Source organism: Manduca sexta, chromosome 23, assembly GCF_014839805.1.
Source record: "Manduca sexta isolate Smith_Timp_Sample1 chromosome 23, JHU_Msex_v1.0, whole genome shotgun sequence".
Taxonomy (NCBI): domain Eukaryota; kingdom Metazoa; phylum Arthropoda; class Insecta; order Lepidoptera; family Sphingidae; genus Manduca; species Manduca sexta.
Genome location: NC_051137.1, coordinates 6,400,766 through 6,422,667, shown reverse-complemented (window position 1 = coordinate 6,422,667; position 21,902 = coordinate 6,400,766). Strand labels below are relative to the sequence as shown.

General features: G+C 34.1%; 2 protein-coding genes across 5 annotated transcripts in view; one reads left to right on the top strand and one right to left on the bottom strand.

Annotated features, from left to right (window-relative positions):
- The window catches only part of LOC115451286, a 115,057-nt gene that overhangs the window by 64,307 nt on the left and 28,848 nt on the right, over window positions 1-21,902 (bottom strand). The gene's annotated exons all lie outside the window — the stretch shown is intronic.
- Window positions 14,502-19,946, top strand: LOC115451288 (probable serine/threonine-protein kinase DDB_G0282963). Of its 2 annotated transcripts, none has more exons than XM_030179567.2 (21): window positions 14,502-14,624; window positions 14,702-14,765; window positions 14,843-15,214; window positions 15,636-15,659; window positions 15,819-15,875; window positions 16,654-16,668; window positions 16,753-16,821; window positions 16,904-16,936; window positions 17,028-17,081; window positions 17,153-17,221; window positions 17,804-17,851; window positions 17,916-17,975; window positions 18,056-18,238; window positions 18,315-18,374; window positions 18,721-18,846; window positions 18,928-18,984; window positions 19,268-19,306; window positions 19,366-19,404; window positions 19,495-19,557; window positions 19,645-19,748; window positions 19,830-19,946. In XM_030179567.2, the coding sequence occupies exons 1-21, from the start codon at window positions 14,589-14,591 to the stop codon at window positions 19,896-19,898; spliced, it is 1,641 nt and encodes a 546-aa protein (XP_030035427.2). In that variant the 5' UTR covers window positions 14,502-14,588; the 3' UTR covers window positions 19,899-19,946. The 2 variants fall into 2 exon arrangements, with proteins under 2 accessions (XP_030035427.2, XP_030035426.2); XM_030179566.2 differs by having other exon boundaries at window positions 19,492-19,557.

Genomic DNA, 21,902 nt, shown 5'->3' with positions numbered 1-21,902 from the left:
TCACGCCCGTATACACGAAGTGATAGGCAGATGTGCATCGAGTTTGTTCACTGTTAGCTTACGGTATTTCCGTTCCATGATTTTATAGAGGGCGGATAAAATATCTCGGAAAAACATGGTGTATTTTTGGATCGACAAATTGTGATCAATTTTTTGTTTGCCTGAGCTGGGAACCAAAGTCAAAACCGTCTCAGAATCATAATTAAACCGTGGTTTTAATATTGTGCATTAGTGATGTAACGAATATTCGCATTTGCATTCGCATTCGCGAATATTCGCATATTTTTGGATATTCGCATTCGCAAAATTTCTGCGAATGTTTTGCGAATGTCAATATCAGAAAAAAAAAATTGAAGATAATAATAGACTGCCTCGGTGGCATAGTTCTACTGCATGTGCGGTACGGCAGCGCTCTAAGGTCCTGGGTTCGAATCCCGGATCGGGCAAAGTGATATTTGGGTTTTTCTGCTCAGTATCAGCCCGGAGTGTGAAATTTGTGCCCGACATGGCGATAGGCTCGCCCCTGTCACACTATTAGACGGAACACACTTGGCGCCTCTGCATACCCCTTCCGAGATAATATTCGTAATACTGTGTGTGTAATAGTAGGTTAATAAAATCAAAATCTAAACTAAAACAATATTCTTCTACAATAAACTATAAATATAGTCTAAACAAACAAACAAAAAATTATAGACTCTCAAAGAAAAATACCTCTGTTTCTTAAAACATACCAATTAATTAACTATTTTTACCATGTTTTTAAGTTAGTAATTAAACTTGAGTAGAGGAATATTAAACTTTAAAAATAAACAAAAATTATTTCGTTTACTTTAATAAAGCTTAAAAATGTAATTCTCATTAGAACTTGTAACACATTAGCAACTAAGAAATTAAAAGCAATTGAAAGAAACAAAACAAATTCTTCTATAATTTTTTATCAGTCTTTGCATAACTTTCTAATGTTTAGATAATTATCATCTTAGATAATAATAAAATTTAGATAATCATCATAGAAAATTGGCGCCAAATTTGAATAAAAACTAAACATTCGCATTCGCATTCGCGAATGTCGGTAGCAGATATTCGCATTCGCATTCGCATTCGCGAATGTTCAAAAAATGACATTCGTTACATCACTATTGTGCATTATAGTTCTTCATCAATTATCGAAGGAGAAACACTTTTGTAAAACGTAATCCTTTGTTAGATTTGGATGGAAATATGTGACAAATGACCGATATGTAATAAATGAGTGTCAGTGCCAATAGTATTATTACACATTTCTATTCCTATTCACACAAGTCGAAAATACTCGTATTCAAGACTTCATTGTTATTGATATGGTGAGCCGGTGTTGGTGGCTTATCATCAAGAGATCCCCTTGCTCATTTTCCTACTGGCTTACAGTGTACTGGATAACATTGTAACTACCAAACGCCCCCGCTCGCCATTCACAAAGGAAACTTCCGCCACTTAATCGCACTTGACACTTGTCTATTATTAAGGGTTATGAACCTCTCATTATATATTACCTAGCGTATTATAATATATGTGGTATTGCCAACGATTACTTATTGAAACATGAACACGACGAGCATTTACGAGCATTTTACATCTGTCTCAAAGTGAGTAGAATAGTGCAATGTAACGTAGTGCTTTACGATTTGATAACGTTACTATTGTTTATGAGAGTCTTATGAAATGAAATAATTTATTTGATTATGTAAAATGTAATAAATTACTTAGATATCTTCAATATTAACTCTACCACCAATTTGGAAAGCTGTTCTTACCAGAGAAGAACAGACAAGAAACTCTAGTGTTGCTCTTTTCAAAATTAGTTTAAGGTATAAACTACAGTACACTTATCGCTTTCTGTCAACCGTGCGGTTTGCCGGTCCCATCCTTCAAATGTATAACAAAAACACGGTGTTGTACATTGCAGACGTATCTTGTTTACATAAGGATGGTGATAAAAACGAACTGTTTCAAAATGCACTGACTCCGCGCCAGGATTAGCTTCCGATTGGCAATCCGCCAACTTCCCCCGTCCAAGCTCTAGTATACGATTAAGTAAAAATTTATAACTTTCCTCAAACGTAATTTCAACCGAACTGCAATGAGCAACCAATAATATCCGAACTTTTGAACTTCAGCAAATATATATTAAAAGCTTTTGAAGTATGAATTCTGTTGCTTGTTGCCCCTCATGACGTTTGATATTAAGCTGAAATATTTTAAGAACGAAATATAAATGCTACATAATAATGTTATTAATCTCATTATAAAAAAAAAAAACTTTCGCCACCTAATGACACGGACAGACAAAATATGAATTTGACACCGACGCATCACGACCTCCTTGTTTAGCAGTGAGAGGGTGAGGGACGAAAATGATGGGTGTAAGAGATATACATTGATTTTCCAGTGCCCTTTAGGTTGTTGCGATATCGAGTCACTTGGTGCTCAAACCTCTTCAACCACTGCCGTAGATTGTAATCCCGCTTTGTTAAAACCTACGCGAAGACAGAAAGTGGTTGAGGGTTGTTCAACTTGATCGGCTGTATCGAGACGAATATAATCGATGACGGCGTCTGTACGATCATGGATCTTTACTACTTAAGTGTTATAGTTAGAATTTAAGAAGCGGTCTATGTATTACATCTTGTGAACTGGAATTTACGTCACGGACGCTTATGAATATAGATTCTTTTTGTGATTCTTCAATTTGAATCTCTAATCATCGGTAGCTTGGGTCTTTAGCCTCGCCATCAGATGGTGATTATGTTTTTTATTAGCATTTACATATGTTTTTTTAATTCTTATAAAAATAAATAAAAAAATAACTTTCAAAATTAACAGTTATTATAATAAATGTGGATATCTCACACATCAAAACTACGTTTCGTAACGTAGGTATTATAATATTAGAAAATTAACAGGTTTTTATTATGCAATTATTAACATAATGAAAGTTATGAATTTAAATAGCGTGGTTTGTGGTTGATGCGCCGACTGGCCGACAGTTGGGCGATCACTCTTAAAAAATTTGTTAAATATTGAACGAATTCCATTTACAGCAATGGATTAATTTAAATAAAGTTCTCTATCATCAAAGAATTACTGAGTTCGACATATTCGCTTTTTCAGACCTAATCATATTAAAATTGGTAAACGAATTATAACCATATAGATGACACTTATAGGTATACGTGTACCAAAGTGAGAAGCCCCTACAATTTTTCCCAATTTATATTATTATATCCTTCTCGTCTAATCAAAGCAGTATGTCCATCATAAGCTTTAAAGGCTTGACTATTGTTAGTACACTATAAACCTGTAAGAATAACATAGGTACCTACAAGCGTTGGTCGACTGTTGAGCAATAATTTCGTTAATAGGCTATCGTGCACGGAGGCAGCTTAAACCAACGCGTGGCCCCGGGGGGATCTAAAAACAGGTTCCCGATTTTTACAGTTTCATAGGTAAGATGCTAAATAAAAGGTGGTCCAAGGCACCGCACGAGGCCTTGGGCGGTCCTCGGTTTGAACTCCCCCCCCCCCCCGCGCTCTTCTCCTAAGGTCGCCACTAATCATGCATTCCATCAAACTTGTTTATCGACCGCAACCAAACAACCATATTTAAGAACCAGACTAAATTGTAAGCACATAGAAAACTGTAGTGCACTTTCACCTTTTTATCAACATTGACAGATCTTTTGCAATGTATTAAATGAAGTATAACTTTTTACTAAATTCCAATGTACACGATTTCAACTATTTCTCATAGAAAGTGCAACTAGTATCTACATACACTGGCAGTTCGTTGCGCTGAGTTAATTTCGAACCCATGATGCATGGAATATGTGCGGGGCTATCGGCACATCGCGCCCAATACCCAGCCATTCACGGATATTTCAAAATTAAAAACAAACGAATTTCCATTGGTCAGCCAGGGTATTTGATTATAGGTTTCATAGCCTACACACGCTTCCAAAAAAGCCTCATGAGGCGGTAAATAGTTACTTTTCGTTTAAATTGCATTGTTATCTCTATATAGAAAATTAATTTAGACTACATTATAATTATGTCGTGAATCGAATTTCCGACATTTCTCCGTGATTGGCACATACACCTAGTATCCCACTTGAGTGTAATATGAAAATAGATTTTCAAACATAATTTCCACGTAGTGTCATAAAGGAAATCCTGAATAGGTACGGCGTAATAGCTGGCGATAGTGACGTCAGTCGTCCCGGACGCAGCTGTCGCCCGTCACTATCCCCAGCCTGGGAAATCGGCGCCCCCGCTCGCTCTCACTCCCTACGCTCTCGGACTACTGCGACATTCAATGTCAATTATTATGAACTTGACTTACTTTTGTTTTTAAACACCATATGAATGCGAGACAGTGTGTCGGCCACCATCATTGATTTCAGTTGATTATTTTACCGTAGATATATGTGAAAATGACATTAAAATTTATTTAGGTGGCAGTATTATCGTTGCGAAAACGCAAGCCCAGAATAGCTTCAATAATTCTTAAGCACCGACAGCACGCAATCACCGTTACCATCAATATTTACAACCAGAACATACGAAATCGTACGATACAAATACCTAACGAATATAAATGTAAATTGGATTAGTGGTTTGGAAAACTAAAGGAAGCCATAAGTTTCTACTCTATTCGTTGTCTGGTTTAGACTTCAGTGTAATCGCTGTTCTATTTCTATGTTATAACTCATGAAAATGCATAACGCGGTGTGAAAACACTGGGGGATTACGCGGAGCACGAGTAAGGATTTATAATAAACACAGATCTCAAGAGTATTAATGGAATCCTGATACAACATACACTGCCATCAGAGTATTTGATCATAAAATGTATATGAGCATTATGCACACAGTAAAACAGCTTTGATGTGTACCTACTGGTATTTTAATTAAAAGAACTAAAATCTTATATTGGGTCGACTATAAATCAATTACATATATAATTAATTTCTCCAATGCATAAGAAATAAATAGCATTCGCTTCAATGGATTTCGAACAGCTACCAATACTTTTTTACTGGAACGCTTTTATATAGATATAAAAAAGATCAAGTTATCTAAAATAAACATGATTGACAATCTACCTGTGCTTATATAAAATCAATCTCCGTGACTACACATTGAAGTTGGACTGAAATTGTATAACATAAACGATGACAATATTTTTATTTCTTGGTATTCTATATAGTGTTGTAGCATATAAAAGAAATCGAATTTAGCTTTCACTATTTTAAGCGGCGTAGAGGAAATTTTATAGCTTTCAAGTTTATTTAATTCATATCAATACAGTTTTTTTTTACATTTATGCGTATAAAAGTAAATGTGAAACAAATTTAATAGATCGAAACCTTGCATTGCTTTAATGTAATAAAAATAGAGTAAAAGTTAAAACATAGAACTAAAAAAATATTACTTATAATTTTACAACTAATATATTTTAACTAGCATATCAACTGAAAGTAACAATATTTATTATTGTTCTATCAAAAATTCATATTTTTTTTTATACATGCAGGAGCATTTATATGTAAGAATAAATGAGTTGCCATTCGATAGCATATCTAAGTACCGCAAATTTGGCTCTACTTGATCATATGTGTCAGTATGTATAGGATTATTAAAATATAATAATCTTATTTGATATAACCACGTCCTATGAATGTTAATATCAAATATAATGTTTACTTTCGTTACAAAAACGGGCACGTGTTAGTAATGTAATTAACACGAAACACAATATTGCGACTATTATTTTAAGATACTAAACGAGATGTTGAGAAATGTAATAAATTTATTTGTCAAAAACACTCAGCGTCAGCACCATAAAATTAAGTAAATATTTATCGCGTCTGGGAATTGAACCCGAATTTTTATGGAGGTATCCTTTGAGCTTACTGATTCGATAGGCGTTGGGGTTTCATATTGGATTTGATATTCGAAAAGATAGGTTAAAAAAATATACGGTGACAATATTGTAGCTGGAGGCACGGCGGTAGAACGGATATTGATATTCGTGTTCGTTAGAGTGGCTCTACGGTTCGCTGTTGGTTTTATATTGTAGCAACCGTTTTGTTGCAATAAATCTTTCGCTCAGTTTTTGTCACTAAATGAAACAGTTCAGCTTAGTTTTCCGATTTTTTAAAATCCCTGAAAAACTAATACATTTTACAGTTTTAGAATATATAGCGAATGTCGTACGACTCTATAAATTAAAGCAATAATATCCAAGAACTGGTTATTAATTATATGAATAGATTGTTCACAAAAAAACCATAAGGTAAATATGAACAGATTAATATAATTTAGTGGGACCTATTGAATATTTACGTGCAAAATATATTTCATACTAAATACATAACAAAAAAAACTGATATAATCTTTTAACTATATACTGTTACCAACGTTATAAATAGCATAATAACTTTAATATGTAACATTATTTATAATATAAACGCACGCAACCTCGCGTAACTGGGCAGGCTCTGTACCTTATTACAGGTTTTTTAAACTGCCTGTATTTAATACCTAACCGCCAACCCGTTATATCTTTATGCCTTTAAAACTAGTTTAACCGTTAATAAAGGAAGTGATATATAAAATATGCATTTAATAATATAGTTATATCAAGTTTAGAATTAAAAAGATTTTATAAAAAGCGTTTAGAGTGCGTTATACAAGTAGTGTAGTAATAATATGGAAAATATTGTACACAGTACGTTACTTCAAATCTTCTGTATGAGTTAATGTTTTAAAATTTTAATTGCTTTAATACTGACAAGAAATGACAAACTAAGGAATGAGCATTTATAAATCTGAAACTTAGTACGAATTCTTTAACATTTACAGGTTTTTTGAAATACGGACATTAAGTAGACAATTTAATTAATATTATACTAATAAATAACCTTTATATGAATGTCTCTAGTGTTCATCGAGTTCTGTGTTATAAGCAGATATATATCAGCTTACCCAAAACATAGTGATACCCCCTTATCTGTATAACTCTATTCGTCAACTAAATCAACAATAAACTAAATGGCTAGTGACTGTAACAAGTTACTTTCATAAACGCGCTCGTCCAGTGTATAAAACTGCAATAACAGAAGTCCAGGCCACAATACGCAGATGGCATATTTTCTTTCTGCGGTCCGCAGAGTATACGCGTTTGCGGATTTTGTTAAGCCACTTTGAACCGTTTTACGGCCAACAAGAAGCTTGTGGATTTCAATTTTCTTTGTCAAGTGGACTGAGACGGTGGGAATGTGTTCAGAGACAAAAGCACTTGTGTCCGATATTTTAAAATACGATTCAATATCGTTCCGTGTTGGCTCTCAGTTTACATCCTGCCTAACAACTATTACTATTTTTTGGATTCATTCACGAGTAAAATAAAAAAGTGTATTTTATTTGGTTTGCGCTTCCCTCAACGTACTTCAAGTGTCTGTGAGGTAACACTTCATTTGATTCACCACAGCTTGATTCAAACACAATTAACTCTTTATTTCGCAAAACCCAAAAAATATTAATTTATAAATCCATGACGGAGATTGTGTGTAAGGTGAATGTACAATGCTGGCCGCGCAGCACACACCACTTGTAAAGGAAGCTATAATGGTTCATTGTTTTTGCAGTAAATGCCCTAAAATTGCATCAATTTGATTGATGCTTGTGTGTTGAAGTGAAAGGCAATATTGTGTTTCAAATAAATTTATTTGTTTTGTTTTGCTACATCTCACTTTTCGGATACATTCTTTAGTTGTGCAATTGTATAAATTAATTTCGGTCATCTTCGTTCATTTGTAAGTAGCACTAATCATATTTTGTGTGAGATTACATATTATGAGAGTTAATATAAAAAATATATATCCACAAGGCTAATGTATTTACTTACCCATATAAAACAACACATATTGTGCAACTAAAAACTTTACTTACAAATTACTTCAGCCACTAAATTCTGTTTTTAAATTTTCCAACAAAAATATTAAACATCTTCCGTCTTATTACAAAAAGCGAAATAAACCTTAGCTTAAACCTGTACTAACAAAACCAGGCTTATCTGGGAAACCACGGTTTAAATTTGTTCGTATTACAAAACTCATAAAAACCGTAGACTTCTTAGTACCGCCATTTGAACCATGGCCTATATATAAACCACAAATAATTACAAACAACATTCGTTCAATGCGACATCATTCAATCGCAACGTTCGATATACTCAAAAAAGAAAACCTTTTCATACAATGTTAATCATTAAATAAAATTTAGGAGTATAAAAAATATTCAGACTTGGTTATTTTGCTCCAAGATCAATAATAGTTGTAACTTCGATTGCAATTTTGTTTAGGTTTCAAGTTTTGACTAATGTTGTATTAGCTGGTAATACATCAAAATGCGTGTTACGAAACGTAAGCTTCCCGCGCATTATATGAAACCTTAACATTAAAAGAAAACTATTGCGGTGACTATTGCAAATACCTTTGAAATTTATTATCAGTGTCTTATTGTATAGAACAATTGACTCTTTGTATTATAGTGATGGATCAACGAAAGAAAAAAAGATCTGAAAATTGGAGTACTGAGGCGAGTCTATTGCGTAGGCGTGGCGTTTCCAGTAGCTCAACGGCTTCAATATCCTCAATATCGACGGAATCTACCACGTTAATATCCATTTTCGATAAAAAATAACACGAGACAACGAAACAGACGCCAATTTAAGAGATAATCTGCCAAATGATTTGAAATTTGATTTGACATTTACGATTTAGACCATCGTCAAACTAGGGGCCGCCGAGGTTTAAGATTAGACCATCAAATAGTCCATGGTTTATCGTTAAACCACTTTTTGTAATACCATTTTTATATAAACCGTAATTTGCATAGGTTTAAACCAGAGTTTTTAGTTAAACCTCGTTTTGTAATAAGGCGGCTTATGTTATACTTTACCTCGTAACTGCTTATATGTGGTGTTCGTACTAACTGTTTTTAGTGTTATTAACGTATAGTTGTGTCGCCTTGTTGATTTATTAGCAGCGTATGTTATAGGCTATGAATCTAGAGTATCTAGTTTGATTCCCACGATGGGATTCTTCTAACTTCTACTAAGCCGATTTAACAGAGGCTGGACCTTCCAGAGGGGTTGGCATTACACAGGCGCTTGTAGAGACCGGGCTCTAAGACTGCTCTACACAGAGTCAAGCCCATTTTGGAGAGATAAGGTGCGTTGAAGATGAGATGATACATACGTATATTATTTCTGTTAAAAAAATAATAATGTATATCATACGGAGTAATAATATAAATATTACGGATATAACTAATTATATTAATTTATATATGTTCAAGTAAAAATGGAAGAATCTATGTAAAGGTACGTCTCCGCATATTGCTAATAAGTACAACTTATTATTACTATTATAAAATTTGTGTTCCGATTGTCGTTTCTGTCCATGGGTTGATAATAAAAATCCTCGACCAACATCTCCAGAAGCTCTCAATTGGCCATAGAGTCAAGAGCCCAATGTAGGAGGCAGGAATAGACATGGCACGCATTGTGAGTGTTGTGAGATTCTTCATTTTGAATCCCTAACAACCGGTGGCTTGGGTCTTGAGCCTAGCCACAGTAGGATATATATTTTTTTTTTATATTTTTATATGCATTAATGATTTTAGATAAAATTAAAATGTAAATAGAAACTTCCCGACTATAAAGTATAACTTGAATATTTATTATATAATTCATGTTAGTTTATAGAACATGGACTGAAAAAATATTTATAAGATATATACGAATGCAATCGAACAATAAACTGAATGTTTAATATTATTGTAATAGGTAAAAAAACTCTAGCTTAATGATCTATTTTTATCCCATACTACTCTATTCTCAATTATATCGGCATGATAACATGTATTAGTAAAACAGAAACATTGTATGTATTGAGACAAATCTCTACTATTTCGCTAGAAAGACATCAATTTAGTTCAAACGTAAAATGCACTCAGAAATGTCACAAGACATCTCTCCGGGCCGTTGGTTCAGTTTGCGTCCGTTTCCATCGGAAATCACACCTCCTACGAATTACCATCTGCATTCTTAAATCGGATCTGTTGCCAGATCAGTCCGGAAGCTCCGGGGGTGCGTCTATGCGGTTGTAAAACTAGTCTGGCCCTTCAGTCGCGTCTAGACGGCGCACGTCGGATCTCTATCAGTTGCCGTAAAATTATGTGACGTGGGAGGGCGACGCTCGGCGTACCGTTTCAAGATATCCGCCTAAATTCGATATTTATATATTTATTTAATTTACAGCAAACCTATCGTGTTTAAATAAATATTTGACCTGAGGGTAGCTAAAGCATCTACTGTCGTAGGATAGCGCTAGTCACCGGGCATAGTTATTGCACAGTTTCGAATATTTACTCGGAATAATTTAAATTCCGTTTCGGTTCGGTCTGTCAGCTTCATAATTTGTTACATTTATTTGCAGGAAACGCTTAGTAAATATCTTAGTGCAAAACAACGTAAGTAGTCGTTATAAAAGTAAGTGCTCTCGGTGAATCCATTAAAGCCAATTAAGGAAGAAACCAACGAGGTAAATGAAGTGTTTAGTAGCGAGTCGCGGCACGTCTCGCTGGGGACGCGCGCGGTGCGGGCGGCGAGCACGCCAGGCTCTGGATGGACCTGTCGTGTTCGGCCTGCTGATCGCAAACGCTCACCCTCTTTTTACTCTTTAAAAAGCTCAATTAGATCTAATGTATTCAATTATACGAAAAGACTATTTTTGTATAAGGAAACGTGGGTTCAGGATTCCTTTTAAAGTGATTAGAAGTTCAATGCTCTGATTATACAAAAGTATACGTAGGTGCAATTCAAAAAAGGATACAATAGTTTTGTAAGGCTATAAAAATATTACGTGGTTAAGTTTTTTTCTTAAGACATATTATGGAAACAATTTTTTTTGTTACCCACTCCGTATAAACCTGCCAAGAATCAGAAAGCGGAATCGAAATAAAATATGTTATATATTATACTGCAGTTCCTAATATTACTACATTGTTAAAGAAACGAAATAGAAGAACACCCTATACATACGATATTCTTTTACACTTATATGCATCAGTGCATTAAGATTGTAGCGTTTCATATCTTTACACAATTGAGGTCGTCCGAGATAACCCATTGCTGGAATAAATGTAACAGCTGAATAACAAAGAAATCTAGATCAAACGGACAATGAGTGTTTTACGAAACTCGTTAGTAATTTGTGAGATGTTAGCAACTTTTCCTTGCGGTGAGAGTAGTGTTAAGTGGCGAAACTGACGGCTCCACAATGGAACAAAGTGTTCGCTACCGGGAGCATATCTTTCGCAGGTCATCGTGCTGCAACCTTTCACCATTGCTTGCACTCGCTGCTATCCGATACGCCGGCATCAACAAATCTCACAACTAGATTGATCTGTACTGTGGGTTATTGTATTACCACACACCGCGCCGCGCCGCGCCACTAACGACTCGGAAATTGAAATATGCAAACTGTAAGTGAAAGTATAAAAACTGGATCTAACCGCTTTTCCATTGTTACAGATACGCACGTGTTTATATGTGGTCCATTTTTTTTAGAACCCTCTTCACAGTAACATATGCATGCATGAATAACCTTAATCAAACAGAAGGACATTCTGTATCACGTTACATCTCTCCTATAAATTACTAATAGCAAAGCAAACCGCAAAAACCAATAAACGGTAGTCTTTGTAAAAAGTAATCGAGACGGTGCTATATTATTTAATAGGAATATGCTGAACAAATATCATATTCCCGGCTGACCGCTAGCTGGGGACAGGGTTTTAATTATACAGATTGGGTGCGCTGTCTCGTGACCGCATCAAAGATCACTGATAGGACTCCTACAATGAATGGAAAATGGTTTATTAAAAAATGTACCTTTTTAGTAACAAAGATTATAATTATTAATCGCTTCGAAATATAACAATTTTTCGGATTTTATTGTGGTTTTTATATTAAAATTGTCTCCCGACGCGACGCGACGTTCCGAAGACTGCGGCCTTCATGGTCACGTGGTAAAATCTGATTTTTATTTTTTTATTTCAATCAACATTTGCGTAAACAGTATGAGGAATTATTATAAAGCGCTTCTTTGTCTACCAGTAGACGATTATCACACGTCAAAGCGCAATGACGTCGGAATACGCGATTGGGTAATGGATATAATAATGTAATATCAAAATTCCGTATGATTTTAGATGAAAATCGGATAATTAGTTTCGCATACTGCAACGCGGGGTCGCGAGGCAATGCGACATGCGTCACTACTCGCCGTGTGTTAATCAGCTTACTGTTCGAAATAGGTCCGATGATGTAGCAACATCAGTTTGAACTTCCATGACAAAACACATTCGATAATTGTATTTAAGGTCATTGCAACAAATCGTATGTGTATACAATTTTGTGGAGTAAAGATAGTTGACCTACCAAAGTAGGTATTGAAATTAAACTAATTTTCGGATTCTATCGCGGTGTTAGTATTTTATTTTCTCCCGACGTTTCGAAGACTTTGCAGCCTTCATGGTCACGGGGGGGACTGAGGTGTTGTTCATCCGTAAAGTCAAAGTTACAATATCTACCTACATTTTACAATTATACAACTTTTAAATTATTTTTTATTTTTAAATTTTAGCTGTTGGTGGTCCGATCTACGCAGAATGAGCTCACAGTGTCTGAAATCTGGCAGCCGGTTTTTGGGTTCCGATTTAATTAAATGTAGAACTGGATCCCAGGCTTGTGCAAGCTTCCAACCATCTTCCCTATTGAAATTAGGATGTTTTTTAATTTCAATAGCCTCGCGAATCATCCTAGGCAGGAATCGGTGTTCTTTGGCGAGGATTGAGGAGCTTGCACAAGCCTGGGATCCAGTTCTACATTTAATTAAATCGGAACCCAAAAGACCGGCTGCCAGACTTCAAGACACTGTGAGCTCATTCTGCGTAGATCGGACCACCAACAGCTAAAATTTTTAAAAAAAATTAAATATTTGTATAATTGTAAAATGTAGGTAGATATTGTAACTTTGACTTTACGGATGAACAACACCTCAGTCCCCCCCGTGACCATGAAGGCTGCAAAGTCTTCGAAACGTCGGGAGAAAATAAAATACTAACACCGCGATAGAATCCGAAAATTAGTTTAATTTCAATGTCTAACATTCGCGTAAACATAAGAAATCATTATGCAAAGTAGGTATGTTAAAACATATTTTAAAACTACTTTCCTACTACTTTTTTCTAAAAGTAATTGAATTATATCATAAGAATTTTATAAAAATCATAAGAAAGATGAGAATAGCAACATTAGCTTGTAGAATACGTTACGATTTTAATGCTAAGGCGAGATTGGCAGGGATCACTGAGTTTTATTATTGCAGCAACATGTCCTAAGCTGAGGCGAGACCTGCGGTTACGTGTACACAATAACAACATATCTGACACTCGCGTTATAAAGCGTTCCGAGAGGTTTCATAATTAGTAGATTTGTATTAAATTAAACTTTGCTGTTGCACAACAAATGTCCTTGTCAACGCCTACAGATAAGTTCGAGTTAAGGTTGCACTTTGTAAACACGTTTTATAAATAGTGTAAAATTATGTAAGACTTTACCATGGACCTATATATTTTGGACCATTTTTATTGGTGTATTATGTATGACGCGTAGTCATAATATTGTGCTTAATATACAAACTATTTACTAAACTAAATTCAGCGAAAAATATTATAATCTTGTCAGTCCAATGTCCAATACAATATAACACAAACTATACAGGATGAATAACTATTCATGGAAAATGGCGGATAGAACATGATGTATTCGTAACTCAAGTGAGAGATGTGCCTACACTCTATTTCCAATAGTTATATGCCTATCAATTTCCTTCTTAGAAAATGAAAGGAAGGAAAATACAAGATATAACATATAGGAAGAATGGCGCGTGAAGCAAGAAAGAGGAATAAATTATCTATTTTACGAGTGTGTAAGAAGCAACCTTGTAATTTGATATTTCGAGGTTTTTAATATCTTGTTGGGTAGGAAAGTAAAACATTATTTTTATAATGTGCTGATATATGAAAAATTAAGTCAAAGCGTTCGACAACATTTTCTGTACAATTAAACAAAAAAGATGGATACCTACTTAACTATTGTTTTATGATATTCATTATATACTACTGTTTGTTATTGCGGGTTTTTATAACATAATACGAGCAAATGAGATGATACGTTTAATAATAGAATAATATTATCGGAGTAAATATGCTGTGCTACCAAGTGTCATCTTCTGGACATAATAATTGATGACCTCATTGACGTATTGTTACAAGTCCCAACTCACAAAACAATGGCGACGATAGCCAATAACTCACTCGGATTACACGGTCATTGCATTTTCATTATCGTTTCCAATTATTTTTATTCGAAATGATTATTTTTTGTACACATACTCATGTAACTGGCTGGAAATGGAAGGACGAGGATTGATCTTTTCTTTATTAATAGTAATTATTCACTAATATATTTTTATAATAAGTCAACTTCATTTCAATGCAAAATTTAATTTAAATTTTACTTTTAGGGTGTTATATTTATGGTAGCGTATACTACGGCGAAATCAACGTATCCTAAAAAAGATGCTTTAAGCAAGTACATTTTTCCTTAATATTTGAATGTTTAGTGTCGGTTAATTATTACCATTGTAACAAACAACCATTTACAGAAGAAGTTGCAGAAAAGAAAACCAGCTACTTAAGATTAAAAAAGGAAGAAACGATGGGCGATATAGAAAGCGATTCTGATAATAATTCTAAAAACGACCCTGAAAGTAATTCTAAAAATGGTTCTGAAAATTCCAAAAACGAATCTAATTATTCAAAAAACGACTCTGATAATAATGCTAAAACCACAGTTGGCCAAACTTCGGATTCTGTTGAGCAAAATACAGAATCTAATGAAATCAATCAAGGGTCCGATGCTAGTGACCAAGAAGAAGAAAATGATTTAAACCAGTCAAAAAATAATAAAGAAACTGACGAAAATGACTCTTCTAACAACGACCCAGATAGTGACACCCCCAGATTCCAACTAAAAGGTGAGATAATTGGTGATTAAATTTCATTGTAAGTGTTTATATATTTTTATAAAGTAATTAGCGACCCGCGATGAGTTCGCACGAGTTGCTACTAATTTACTTACTAATCTACAGCCAGATGACTTCTGGTGGTTCGATCGCTACTAAACTTGACTGAACCAATTGCTGGAATAATCTGAAGATTATTTTAAAAAAATATATAAAAACACCCCAGCGGTTTTTGAGTCCATAGAGAACATTAATACTCATATTTTTTATATAATATATAGATTGTCATGGTATATAAATGTGAAGGACTGTGGTTAGTGGCAGCTGCCTACAAACTGCCTATTTGATAAGTTGGTCAATAAAATTCAAACACGGGTTAATAAAATTATTCTTAAATAATTAACATAATATTTATAATGTTATATTTTTGCAGAGGAGAAAAGATCAGTCATGGCAGGTAAATGAATTCTATTTGTAATGTTTATAAGAACTCAATTAAAATAATTATCGTAAATCTTTATTTAAATTGTCACAGCAACTTAAAGACAGCAACTTTTTATTTGACAAAATTAATTAATGAATTAATGAGAGAACTGTAAATATTATTTCATTTCAGGTGACACTTTTACTCCTAGCGAAATGTTACCTATTGCAAAAAAACTGTTATCTAAGGGTGCGTATATTTTATTTTGTTTAGTATACAAGGTATTCAAAGAAACGCGAATTATTAACACTATAAAAGAACGTGTCCATATAAGTTGTTAAATTTCATTGGCATCCAGTTGGTCATAAAGCACGTTTGTATAATAGCCGGCAAACCACCTTGAGCACACTATCGCGTGCTGGGGATGTATTTAGTATATTAGTATACCTACACTTACACATATATTTGTTACTTTCTGGATATTGCGAATGGAGGCATAAATTACCAAAGAGACAAAATATTCCGTGCCTTCAAAGAATCATTCGCCAATATACTCTAGCATAATATCACAGACAAGTTAATGTTTTGTTTTATGCATAGCTGTAATACCGTGTTACCTATGGGAGTATACAACACAATAGCAGTGTTAAACCTAAGTTGAATCGAATCACGTAACAATGTTGCGAATATTTCTTTCAATATTTAAATATAGGTTATGCAAATTGTAATTAAAATTGATCGTCACGTATGTGTCAATCTTCCACGTGACATGTCATTCTTTGTTCGTCATTACGTGATACGGTAATAGGGCCTGTTTAATGAGCCACGAGGCTATAATAAGTCACTGCTACTCTAATAAAGCATAGAAATCACGACTAAGTCAATCTAGGTTGACCTAAACCCATTACTGTTGATTGGACAGCTAATTGTGATAGGAACTGAATTAGCAAAACAATTTGCTATAATTACTTGCCTATTATTATGTGTAGTCACGGGAACACTTATGTATAAACCATTGTTATTTCAGTTGAAAACCCTGGGGGTGAGTGGTGTTTAATGTTCAAATAAGGTAAAGTGTGGATAAGTGATAAATCAATTTAAATTCATCGCTCTCTTTTTGTTCTAGAGGGCAAAGGCATTGTGAGCTCGGCTAAAAACTCCCAAGAGTTATCCGACAGATTATTTGAAGCTTTTTGTGCGTATAATCGATTTATAACGTACTGCCGCTTGTTTAAAACTCCCTATAGATTGACTTTAAACACTTTTATTGTTTTCAGTTCTTACACATAAAAGAATAGTGACGTTAAAAGGTGACAAAATGTTGTAAATGCATTATATGTTCAGGTAATTTTTGGACTAATTACAAGCAATAAAAAACTGTAAAATTTGTTTTTTTTTTAGATTTTGATATTTCCGGATTGGATGCATTACAAGCTCTTGCTTTGAGCGGAGAGCGTGAGTAACATTTTTTTGTTTGTTTCCTTTCTGGAATATGTTAATTAAGTCTATTCTTTATGTTTTACCAGCTGCAAATCTGCGCACTGCATCAGAGTCGGTAACAGCAACACCAAAGTATAGAATTTTAAATTTCGAAGGTATGTTTATGTTTAATTCAGCTCTTAGAATTTAATATCATCAAATAAAATTTATTTATACGATAAAGTTAAACACAAACTATTAAAAATGACATGCATGTATAACTGGTGCATTTTTCTAACTTTTATATTCGGTTAGTTCAAAATTATTTCATAGCTAACTTTTATCTGACGATTGAAAAATTTGCAGTAAACTGATTTATTGTAAAATTAAAAAGATTAAATAGCTCTTATAAGTTGGTAATCAGCAATTAGTGTACAGGCAATGAACGGATTAAGGACAGGATAACTCTAAATTACATAGGTATTCTGGCCTAAAACCCAGACTTCCTTCGTGAATTTTTACACGTAACCATTTTCAATTATAGCTTGCTTAAAAGTAACAATACATACCTGTCAATTTTTATCTCGTGTTACAAAAGTATGCAAATTCTAGGAACCGATATTACAACCAAATGGTAAAGAAATGGCTTATAAGTTATAAATAGTAAAGGTTAATACAGAGTTAATATTATAATTATTATCACCTAAGTACATATTTAGTACTTGCATACTACTTTTGAATAACTATCTACATTCTAGGACAATATGTAGGCGTTGACACCAAACCGAGACAATGCCACTACAGACGTAAGTGATTATAATAATTACGTAGTATTACAGCTGCTATTTACTAACACTGTGTTTATTTCAGTGATAACAAAGAAAGATAACACTGGACGTACAAAGCCAAACAAAAACAAACGTCGTCAAGGTAACAAAGCGCAACTTAATTGTAGATAAGATTATCTGTTTACTGTTTAGGATTTGATTAGGATGTCATTTCCTTTATAGTTATAGATTTAGCCAGCAGGCTGGCGAAAAAACGTCGATTAGTCGTCAAAGCGGGTTTGAGAGATGAAAAAATAAAAAATGCTAATAAATCACCTAAGGATATTGGTCAACAGAAAAAGCGTGTCAAGATACGATCGAAACAGAAGCCGAACATTGTGTATCTCAAGAAAAGTAAAACAAATGGTATCTTTAAAATGCATTTTGTAATAATTTTGCACTTAAAAATATATTATGTTTTAAAACGCGAAATTATTTACAGTTTTAAGAAGCAATCAAAATAAATATAACGCTGACAGCTTGAAAGGTATTAAAAATAATGGTAGGTAACAACAAATTTAATTGTTTGGTATCTAAGTGGATTAATACACGGCGGTTCAGGGTGATTCCTATAAACGAGTGAACGAACCGAATAAACGAACGAACCTTCGGAACCCTGGCGAAAATGGACCAATCAGAATATTTTTTATTGACACGCTTACAGATAGGAATTTTGATTAATTTATTATAAGCGCGTAGTTAGCAGTTGGGATAGTTTATCAGAACTAGCCAAAAATAATATAATTTTTAAACGCTAAACCGCGCAATGGAGAGACGAGGAGTATGACGCGACGTGGTGCATAGTGTTAATCGTGTTATTCATAGTATCTTGATTTTGTTATGTTCAGATATATCTAATACGTCTACACCAGCATGCCGTTGGCAATATAAATGCCAAGATATGTCAAATCTGGACACCTGTAGGTTGCATACAAAATGTAAACAAGAAGTAAACAAACCCGCTAATAATCTAGGTAAGTTAAGCAAGGAATATATTTATTTATATGTTAGGCGTTCATTGGGGCATTAATAGAAGTGATAACATATTTTTATAGTTGGTGATAACCATAATGAAGAATACACCTTAGCTCTGAAACGGTTTCGTAAAATGTGTAAGTAGGTTTAATGGTCGTTTTGTCTAAACTAAGGGTGCACTAGAATTTAAATATTTTATTTTCTTTACGTATTCTTAAATTGAGGTGCTTATTTCACGTATAATATTATCAATTTACAAATATAGCTAGATGTATAAGTATTTCAAAAAGATCTTTTTATGCTTTTACCATTACCATTTCGGTTCTTTTAAGTTCTGCTCTTCCATCTTCATAAATATCAGTATATCCAAAAGCGTTTAAAAAAAACATTATCCTAAAGTCACCATGGAAATTATTTCAGTGCGCATTTCTGATGTGGATGAGGAGGTGGAAAAAATATGTAAGTAAATTTAAATTAATTTATATTCCGCAGTTTATTAAAGCATACATTTTTTGCAGTAGAGAATCGCATCATCAACTTGAGACCGCCGCACATGAGTGAGTGCATTATCAGAATTAAATTTAAATTCCAGTACTCGATGTTAAACTAACTTATCAATTAAAGTGATTTTATATTTCGTTTAGAAGGAGTAGAAAGAATTGAAACACTGGCGGAATACTTCAACAAAATAATTATATCTGAATTTCAAAGTAAGTTGATTATATTTATTGATATACCAAAAATCTGTTATGGTAAAATAGCATATTCATTATGTTCGTTGCTATGGTATTTTGCAGGAACTACAACGCCCCTTCCTCCTTCCATCGTAGATTTATTAGCGGAAGCTAATACAGAAAGTGTACCGCAAGATATGGTTGCTAAAATTTATGAAAATGGAGCGGTACCTACTTTTTATTAATAACTAAATGGAAAAAAGAAATAATCTTGCTTGCTTGTATTAATAATGATCGAACTTTTCCAGGATGACGAAAACAAGGAGAGGAAAAGGCGCCGTTTATCAAACACTCGTACGACGCCACTGGCGCCATAACAAAACAAAATAAAGTAGTCAAAAAATATTAAAATTAGTATTCGTTGATAATTGCATCTCATTCGAATAATTTGTATTGGCATTATTAATTAGCCATGATCGCCTATAATTGAATTCCAGTAATAGGAAAAGCAAAAGGGCAAAGGTTACACGAGCGGTGTTTATTGAAAACTATTGTGAAACATGCAGAAGTCGGACAAGGCTAGAGCGCCATTGTGAGAGGCGCCACAGACGTCCCGGAATCGCGTGACAGCATTCAGTTTCCTATTTATTTCACCCTTTTATAGTTATTGTACGCTAGTTATCTACGTTCTACAGCGCCGGAGCTAGCTTTGTTGAATATAACCTGGACGAACTAGATCAAGACGACGCTTATCTGAGATAACCTAAATATCAATGTGGAAAATAATTATGGCAGACGTTTCTTAAATCTCGCGGAACACAAATGTACATAAGGACGTGCTTTATAATATTTAACAAATTGTAAAGATTAAGTCGGAGATATCTTGCGCCAAACGTATTGAAAATATTTTGAGACATTACTAAACACATCAGCATTTAAATTCATATTGTTTAATATTAATATTTCGTAAGATCTCTTTCTTTCTTAAATGGAATTTCTTTGGATTTACTACAACAATCGTTACAGAACTTCGACGGCAAATATTGCAAGTGCGCGTGGGATAGGTATTTGCAAACAAATAAAAACAAACGGTCCCTGAATAAGCAGCAGGTGTCACGAAAGCAAATTTATTTCAGTATTGCGTTTTCTAAGGGAAGATATAATGGTATTAGGTATAAGGAATGAGTTCATCATAAGGAATGAGAAAGCGATGGAGACCTCTTCTGAATTTCAAATGAATAGACATAATCCATATTTCAGTAGAGGAAGCAGCCGCAGGCCGCAGTGAATCGGGGATTACGAGTTTCGTCAGAATAAATCCGGCAGTTTGATGAAAAACTGACAAGAGCAGATTGCGTTAAATAATTTCTCATCTCAGTTGCATTTTATTGTGAAATTCCGACGTTCGCGACACAACTTTGCTTCACTGCATTAACATTAATATTTTGAAATATGTTGCATGTGCTACCGAGTAATTTAGATTTGCATAGTTTTTGCTCCGTCGTTCATTTTAACAATAAAAGCAGCAAGAGTTCACTTGGAGAAAGTATAAAGACGATACCGTTATAAAGGACGGATAGGGATAGTTGTCTTTTTTAATATCCCACGGCGACGTTTTTACGCTATCTAAGTAGGTTATAAACAGGGCCCTTATTCTGTATGATAGTGTAAACGCGTAACGCGGCCGTGTCATGTTATCTTCGAGAAATGTGCGTGGAATGGTATTCTGTAAGCCAAATTTCTATAGTCCTAAACATGATGCGTTGTGTTACGTGCTTGTTAGGCACTATTAAAATAACGTGCGGGATAGAGAATAAGGCCCCTGAATAGCAGAGGTAGGTACCAAATACACATCACACATTTCACACCGCGCCATGTACTTACTTACTACGTAGTCATGTTCAAGATGTGTTAACAGGATATATTTTCGAAAAAGTATGCTATTAACAATATAATAGTGTATAAAAACTTCATTCAATATAAAATTGTGGCTACTAAAGATTTCAACTATAATTTGAGTATAATTTTACAAAATTTAAAGACCGAAACGACGTTGAATTACTCCTTTATAATATATCCAACGCTTGCAAATCAATCCGAGCAAATAATTTGTTTCAGAGTCACCTAATAAAAAACCTGCAGTGCCTTGTTACCGCGAACCACGTTTCGGTATCGGTCAGTGTACACAGTTGCATTTTAACCTGACCTAATTTTTCGTTTGGCTTTGTCATTTCTGGACTGTATTTCAATCTAGTACAGTCTAGTTATTTCGTAGCTGCTAAAAACCAGCCAATCCGTTCTTGCACAAACAGGATTTTGTAAATACTACAAGATATAAAGGTACTAGGAATATATGCACTTTGTTTCATTGTTTTTGTAGG